The sequence below is a fragment of the Corvus brachyrhynchos genome, unplaced genomic scaffold (assembly GCF_000691975.1).
Source record: "Corvus brachyrhynchos isolate BGI_N302 unplaced genomic scaffold, ASM69197v1 scaffold200, whole genome shotgun sequence".
In the NCBI taxonomy this organism is placed as follows: domain Eukaryota; kingdom Metazoa; phylum Chordata; class Aves; order Passeriformes; family Corvidae; genus Corvus; species Corvus brachyrhynchos.
The window spans coordinates 100,281-109,003 of NW_008236184.1; the positions used below are offsets into that span (position 1 = coordinate 100,281).

The 8,723-nt window shown below is 42.5% G+C and overlaps 1 protein-coding gene across 1 annotated transcript in view; it reads left to right on the top strand.

Moving 5' to 3' along the window:
- The window catches only part of DAPK2 (death associated protein kinase 2), a 42,038-nt gene extending 37,242 nt beyond the window's left edge, over positions 1-4,796 (top strand). Inside the window, exons 11-12 of the mRNA XM_017737202.1 lie at positions 128-177; positions 4,231-4,796. Coding sequence (XP_017592691.1) covers positions 128-177; positions 4,231-4,360 — 180 coding nt within the window. The 3' untranslated portion in view covers positions 4,361-4,796. The remainder of the gene's footprint in view (positions 1-127; positions 178-4,230) is intronic.
- The last annotated feature ends 3,927 nt before the right edge of the window (positions 4,797-8,723 follow it).

Genomic DNA, 8,723 nt, shown 5'->3' on the forward strand with positions numbered 1-8,723 from the left:
GGGGGCCCCCTGGGGGCCGCGGGGGAAGCCCGCCGCCGTGGCACCGGCTAGCCTTGTGGCCCGAGGGGGCTCGTAGGGGTGCTGAGACAAGGCTTGATGGGCCTGATGGACCGTACTTCCCCCTTAGGACCGAGGTCCCCACAGCGCAGCCTGGTGTCCTGGACCCTTGGCAGTGAGGTAAGCCCGGCGACTGTCGACCCCAGCAGTTCTGCTATTGCTGCCCTCACCTCTGGTCTGTGCTGTCTTACTCAATTTACTTTTGCTTGCTCCTTTTTTCTTTTAATAAGAGGTTTTGTTCCTATCCAGTTTTGTATGTAAATCGAGGAAGCTGTGTGTCTAGGGAAAAGGAGGTAATATATTTAACAATGTTCAGTTGAGACTCAAAGAACTTGGAAGCATTTATCTTCCCTCTCTCATTTCTATATGGTCACTGTAACTGGCTGACATTCTCTGTATTTCTCCCTTAAATGTCTACTTTGTCTTCACATAAACTTCAGACTTTAACAACTTCAGTTCTCAGGTGGTAGGTAATAGGTAATTTGCAGCATGTGTGTTTTCGTGAGAAGAGTTAAAGAGGGTCAGGTGCACCTGGTTGCTGGGCGGGGCTGGCAGGGAACCATCACCTGGAAGTGATCATGAGCATGATGAAGTGATATTACAGCAAACCTCATCCAGCTGGGGCACGAAGCGTAGGAGGCTTGTGGGGGATGGCCAGAGCTGTACCCCAGCTGGAATGACTAGGTGTGTTGCTGAGGCTCGGAGGCAAAAGTTTGTCTGCGAGGCAGAGTTCCTGATGAGCCAAGAATGTGAAGGTTTCAGATGGACAAGAAGCTAAGGTCTTTGTCACAGTGAGTAACTGCTAAGGGAAGGGTGGATTGAGGAGAAGCCTTGGGGAGCCCTGATGGAGTGGAGAATGGGCTTTGGCTGTGTGAGAAGAAGGGAAGGAATGGCTGAGCTTGCTGTAGGGCTGGTGTGTGCACAGGGGTCTGTGACCATGCCCTGTGCACAGTGTACCCCATATCAGAAACATGGGTGGTTCAGGAGCCTAAGCATGGACCTAGGGCTCTACCTGCAACTCCTTGTGCCAGAGCCTGCTCAAGTGTCTCCTCACAGTGTCATTGCTGCTGTAGGTTGCTGTTATTTTTGAGGGGTAGTTGCAGAGACTGTCACTGAGCATTAGCTTTTTATAGCAGTTTGCTCTAACTTGTGACCATCCATCTCAGAAGTGTAACATTTTCCTGTTCTACTTGGAACTGAGCTCAGTCACGGCCTTTTTAGGGTGGGATGTATCTGCTCAACAGAGAAGCTAAGAAAAATAGTGTCACATCAGTATTTCCTAAAATACATTTTTTCCCCAAGGATGAACTTCATGAGCTACATACAATGCTTTGTTAAAAATAATTGTTTGAAGTATCTTGTGTGTGTAAACTGTCTTAATATAAGAATTATTTGGTAAGAAAAAAGCTTTTAGGTAATTCAGTTACCTTTTAAATCTTTTTGCTCTATCTACATAAAATATGCTGTAATGTATTGGTATGAAACTTGAATTTAATTAGATTTACTGTTTTGAAGCATGGAAAAGCCTTTCTGATTTTTAGCTTAGAGCCTCTCATTCAGTTAACAAAGGACAGGAAATGCTAAATTAGGTTTAGTCCTAGTCATGCAATTCAAGTAAGAGAAAACAACATAAGGAAACAGTTTTGGTCTTGGTGCTGAGCCTTAGTCTTGTCTTAGTTTATGCTGGGCCTTTAAAAGCTGTAGCATATGAAGTTAAGTCCTTAGAAGTCTGCAACAAGTGAAGTCTGATTTTGAAATGTGAATGACTCAAAGCTCATGATCATGTAAAGTTGGGAATATGTAATGCTACTCTGTCATCTGGAGTGCTCCATTTCCCTGCATCTGCACCTGGATCAAAGCAGGAAGAAGGGCTTTTCTCAGTCTGGCACAGGAGCACTCTGTAAGCCAGTGGTAGTGGAAGTCAGTAGTTAAATATGCAGTGTTCCCTGCACAGTGTTGGTCTGTGCCTCTATTTATACTCCTATGAGCAAATAAAAAAATTAGAGATTCCAAATCCTTTCCTGGAATTTGGTTATTCTGCTATGAAGAAATCCTACAGGTGTCTGTAGGACATCTGGAACGACATAAAGTAGGCAGCTGTGTAGTTGAAGTAGATCCAAAGCCGGTTAGTGGGGGCAGATCAGTTACCAAATATGGTGTGTCATGCCAGGGATCAGAAGTTGACTCTGTTGGTTAACAGACTTGTGACTTGTGGCCCAAGGTTGTACTGTTACGGAAGTACTGACCTACATTTGGGTTTTTGGTTTGTTTGGGGTTTTTTTGGTTTTTTTTAATCCTTAAGACTGAATTCATAGAGCTATTCCATTTGACTTGCACAATGTTGGAAAAAATATAACGTACAGGAGAACATATGATCTTCCAAAGTTATTAATGTGGAGTCACTATAATGCCATTGTAAATGGAACCATGGTAAATGAAATGACTGATCAGTTAGCAGATCTCTGGTTTTGGGCTTTCTAGAGCATGTAAGACAATTTATGATTTTCTTGAGGAGTGTATCCTGGTGTTACTGATGGAGAGGTAAAAATAGTCATGTATGTGGAGCTGCAAGGACTTCAGCTTTTGCTGTAGTTGGTAAATACGGATTTTTTCAGACTGCAGCTAGAGGAAGCTGGGTAGTGCTGCTTACAGGAGGGACAGCTGTGTTTTCTGCACACAGAGATGTCTCAGACGCAGGGAAGTTGAACCAGTTCTGTCCTTCAGAAGCCTCTGCTCTCTGGAGCAGAAGCCACTTGTTTCCTTCCTGTAGTTTCTCTTCATATTTAGCTGTAACAGCTGCATTCCAGAAGTGATTTCTGGGGTCTCAGTGCTTGGAGCCACTGGATGTCACCTTGTTTTGCTCTGAAAGCTGAGGCCATTTAGTCTGCAATGGTGTGTGCTTCTAAGGCATTTGAGCTAAAATACAGAAATGGTCTCTGTGTGCCTTGTGGCTACCAGTGGTGCCACCCCTTCTCAGCTAAGAGCTCTCAACACCAGGGTAGTCACAAATGCTCCCTCCCTGTGCTCTGAGCAACCTCAAAGTGCAGTGAGCGAGAGAGAAACAGCAGCACCTTTCCTAGCTGTGTTGAGTGAAGGACTTGGCCATCCCCACAGGAGAAGCTTGGGGCCTGATTCCAGCTGACAGTTCAGGGCTACCTCCAGAGGCAGACACTCTCCCACAGTCCAGTACAGCACTGAAGGAAAGAAGCCCTCATGAGGAGTTAGGCTTCAGGTCTGCAGTTTTTATTCTGAGAGTCATCTAGGGGCCATTAATAATTATGGAAATGTTTTTCTATCATCTGTAGAATGATTTGAGTGCTATGAAAGCACTTGAAAAGCTTTTTTAAAATTTTTTTAATGGTGTGGAAAAGCAGCTGCAGTTGTTCAGCTTAACCTGGTGTAGTAAGTCCCTGCTCTTCAGTGTCTTTTTTTGTAGGGACTGAATGCACTTCAGAGGGCAGGCAGTTTGTTGGATATGCTAATTAAAAATTGTAGAGTCACACCAGGAGTTTTGAACATTGGCACATATCGAAGTTGCTGGTTTTAGTGGAAGAGTTCTTAGAGCCTCCCAAACATGGGTGGGATGCACCTTAGCTGGCAGAGACTGCATACCATAGCACAGACTAAGTGCTTGAGATAGCCTTATCAGTGAGATCCATATGTTCATAAGGAACATCTGCCAGCTTTCACTTTTCATAAAATACTGTGGAAAAAACGGATGCGGTTTTCATGAAAATGAAAAGTTTGATTTTTGCGTCATAAGTGCTGAAGAGGCAGAAAACACAAGTTCAATGCATATATTCTACTTAGGAATGATGGTTTGGGGCAGATGGGATGGGGAGGTGGGGTTTCAATCACTTCTGAAACAGCAGTGATCTTCTGTAAGAATATCTGGAAGGGAAAGACCTCTGAACAAAATCTCTAGGGACCAGAATGAAGATAAGTGTGCTAGTACGCCTCTAAATGATCAAACAAGGGAGTATGTTTGCAAGAGTCTGTGGGTTCCTTTCTTACTGTCTTGCTTTTGATGCACATTTCTTGCCTTGTTCTCCTCACCCCAAACTGTACGTCCACTCAGATTTTTCATTTCAAGGAGCACTGATTTTTATTTCTTTTAAAAGACATACTGGAAGAATTCCAGATGTTCATTCTGTTTGTTTTGAAAATCAACAGGCTACAGACTGTTACAAATGGGACTGAGAATTTTTTTTTCCCCATTGATGATGATGATGATGAACATTTATTCTGTTTAATGGATTTGGCTCCACTGAGTAAAGTAAAACCTAATGGAGTGTTCATCTGAGTTTCATTTTTGGTAAGTTCAGGTAACAGTTATGTGGGCCAAAAAGCCCTGTGGGGAAACAGAGGCTGTTTCACCACCGGATGTCATGCCAAGCCCATGTGTCTTTGTTTAGAACTATCTGTGCAAGTAATTTATGTCCAGTGTTAAAGGTAGACCAAGCAGGATCTCACACCACTGAACCTATTTGCTGCTAGAAAACTCTTATTAGCAAAAGAGGGCAGTAAAAATCTCTTCTGTCAACTTAAGCCTGAAATAAAATCACAGCAATACCTGAATGTCACAAAAATGGCAATGGTGCCCGCAAGTTTGGGACATGACTTTCAATGACTTTTGGGACAGGATCTTCGTGACAAAACCTGCACTGGTAGTCTGCATGCCTCAGCTTCAGTCAATTTCTGTAATTGAAATTAATTAAAATACTTATGACCTGCTGTGATATGAAGTGTCTGTCTCTCCCTTTGTTGGTGGTGTTACTGCTCGTATGAAAGGGGATGCCTGATCTTTAATAAACTGCATGATCTGCAGGAACTTTGAAAGATTCTGGCAGAACAATACTAGTATTTGGGAGACACAGATGAGCAGTTCAGCTCCAGCAGGTGAATTTTAGCAAGGAAAAGGACTGACCTGTCCTTGTTAGTGTTTTTGTGAACACTGGAGCTTCTTAGAAAACATGCTGGAAAATCAGAGGGCCACATTCTGGGGGTTGCTGATATGTATCAGGAGCTGCTCTATGTATCTCAGGTAAGTGGTCCCTTGCATAGAACTGAAGCAGCTGTATGCCCTTGTTTTGAGTGGTGATTATTAGAGAGACACCATCTTTGCCCCCTAAAAGGATATCCAGTGTACAGTACATTTAAGGGGAGGGAGCTGACAAGGTACTACTTATCGGCAAGATGTTATTTATCTGCAAGTGGCAGATAAATACTCTTCTAAGGCTGTGGTGGATGTAGCGCTTCCTTCTCCTTCTGTCATCACTTCTGCAAAACGTAGCCTGGAAGAGACACTCTGAGTGATAAAACTCTTATCACTCCAAATGGCACTGACCGGAGTGTGGGATTTCTAGGCTCACCAGATAACAGGGCTGATGGAGGGAATCCTTTGGGCTCCAGAAGGGCGACTAAAGGCCTAAAGGAGACTTGCCGAGCAGTCCCCACATGGTTTGGCTTATGTTCCTGACTGCACCCAGAGATCATCTGTGAAAAGAATTAGATTCTTTTCCACTCCCTAGTGGAAGAATCAGTGAAAATCCCTCTTCTGCGACTGTAGCAAACAAATTTTCCTCAAGAAAAAGCTGTGTTTTGTGGGACCAAAAGGCACCTTTCAAAACAGGTATTCTAGTATCTTTGTTTATGTCTCCTACTTGAGCATCAAATGGGCTCAGTGGGGCTTTCCTGGCAAACTGATAGAGCACATGGCCCTAAGTGACTAAATCAGCCTGAATCCATTTCTCTCCACTGCTTGTGAGCAACACAGATGGTACTGATTCAAGTAAATACACCTCACATGGCAAAGCTTGCTGTGCTATGCATTACACCTGTGCCAAGACCAGAGAGTGGGTTCTGAAAGGTGCTTTCCCTATTGAATCTCTGCACCTGAATTTAAGGCTGATGAAGCAGTTGACAAAATAAAAAAAAATAATCAAAATTTGTTAGGGAGTTCAATTAAACCATTGTATAGTAAGTATTATTAAGAGGTGGCTGAAATGTTATTTCTCTTGGCCTTGGTTAGTACCAGTGTCTATCTTAGTCTGCTTTGAAGCTAATTAAACCTAAGCCTGCAAGGTTATGTGCAATAATTAAGAAAATAAGAATTAATTAATAAAATCAAGAAAAATCTGCTTCGGAACCAAAATGTGTAACTGCTTAGTGTAAGACAAAAAAACCTACAACTAGCTGTAGTTCTTCAGGATGTATTTCTTCTCAGAAGAAATGGAAACTCTGTATGGAAATTGAGCAAAATGAACTTCCAACACTTATGGGAATCTTAAGAATCAGTTGAAAAGCCAGTTTTCTGTATTGAATCAACACGAGTGTTCATTCATTATCAAGTTAAGATGTTTTATTTGGTAACAAAGGAAAGCTTAGAATGTTTAAATGCTCCTTCACACAGGTTTCCACTCACCCCACCGGGCCTCTTAGGCTTTTTTGTATTTGTAGCAGCTTTGCTTAACAACTCCCTAGAGAAACAGAGAACAAAAGATGACATAGAAATTTTCTAAGAAATAATAAAATTTCTAAAATCACCAAATTAAAAAAAACAGAATTATGAAAAGTTATAAAATATTATGTACTTCTCAAATCGATTTTTATGCAGCTGCTTTTAATCAAGCTTTCATAATGTTTATATACAGTAAATTTTCCTGTATTTAAAAGCTATGTACAGCTATTGCCAGCCAAAGGAAAGCTCATGTTAATGTCCTAGTATCATTCTGATTGCATGAAGTAAAGATTTTTCTCTCCTTAGCAATTTTTCTTTCTAGTGACTACTGCAGATTTCTTATGCTCTGTTGAAATAGCATGTTACTGAAACTCCTCAGGCAGTACAATTCATGCCAGACATGTGGTTTGCGCCCGACCACGTGTTAATTCTTAAGTACTTTGGAAGTGACACACTGTTTACTTTTGAATTTTGTTCAGTAAAAATGTAAATAGGATGGTGATTTTGAGGGCAGTGACTTCAAGGAAAGTTATGTGTAGAGATATAAAATGTTAGTCAAGATCTCTTCTGATCCAAATGCTAAAGATCAGCAGAATGGAGACATAACATAATAAAAATTTGTCTGGTCTTCAAATGGCTTAGCTAATTAACACATAAAAGAAACTAGCAAAGTTGTTACATTCTGTTTAAATTATTCTGTTTAAAATCCCTTACCATGTTTGTACATGGTGTCTAAGCACCATCTAGTCATGGGCAGCTCTTAGAATGGTGTGAAATATCCTCTAAAGCTTAGCAAGAAACTGATCAACTTGACTTGTTTTGTCACCTGGGTTCTTGCTCACAAAAATCAAGCATGTTCATGAAAAGACTAGATTCATGCTTATTTTTAAATACAGGCTTAAAACCTTCTTAACTTCTTACTGAACTGTAACTTAAGGAGAATTAAGCATCTGATCACTTCATAGGCAAGATACAGAAATCACGACTCACTACTGTGAGAAGTTGCTGGGGATTTGCTAGGTGGTATTTTTTGTTCTCTGATCCAGTATCCCAAAATATGAAGTGACATTCTGTGTTTGGAGGTGCCCTGTGGTTGGCACCATGTCAAGCTACAGTGCAGGTGCCCTGTAGCTCTTGTGCAGGATGGCTGCTGGCCGGGGCAGGCTGGCCCGTTTCCCATGGCATTAATTGCTTTCAGCATGCCTGAGCTGTGCCCTGCTGCTCCACTGGGATCCAATGTCTGTCCTTTGTTTCCTGTCCTATATTGTCCTGCAGTCCTTCTCCCATGTCACATTTGTACGTCGAACTATTGTGCAGCACAGCCTGATTTCTTGTGCTGTAAAACCCATTATATTTTCAGATAGAGAAGAACATCTAGAACTGAATTAAATAGTCTGAGCTCTCTGAAGGACAGGGTCATGCATCTCTACCAGATGCTCTTCTAAAGGAGCTTTGACCTATGCTGCACTCTCTCTCTCTGTTTAGATCTAAGCATTCCTATCTGTCTTTGCAAAACCTGAAAATCCTTCTCAGTGGCCTGCTTCAAAGGAAGAGCCCCTGTCTGTGCTCTTTTCATTGCCTTAGACTTTCTATCTGTCCTGCCTCAGTGTAGGTGTGGCTGTGGATCCTGGGGCATGTTAGAGCAGCCAGGAATGGAATGAACTTTGGTTTGAAGATTCAAATGTCCCACATCGGTGCCTGGAAAGATGGACAGGCAGATACCTTCCCTCCTGCCCTCCCTGTTATTTCACTATTATTTTGCCTAATTGTTTCCCTGCTCCATGTGCTTGATAGCCTAATCTCTTCTCCAGTGCCCAGCTCTGGCACAGTTTCATCCTTGTAATTCCCTGGTAGGGCATGGGATCGTAAGATAAACCCTACGGGCTGGCTGTGTGCAGGGGTGTGTCCTGGCAGAGGGGTGCTGGAGAGCATCACTACAGGTCCTCACAGAGTTTCTGCCCAAGAGTTAGCAGTAATGGATAAACAGCAAGCAGGGTACTCTGCGTTCATGTGTGTTGGGCTTTCAGTTTAGTCTTAGTTTTTTTTCCTGTTAAAGGAATTTTCTCCCATATGCATGTTGCTAGGGGACAAATAGCTGTACTTAAGAAAGACAAAAAGGGAAGTGGGGCGGGCCTGGCTACTCCTTTGTCTACACCTGGGTGTGGGGGCAGTTCGCTCTGAGCGTCCGGAGAGAGAAGCTGCAGAG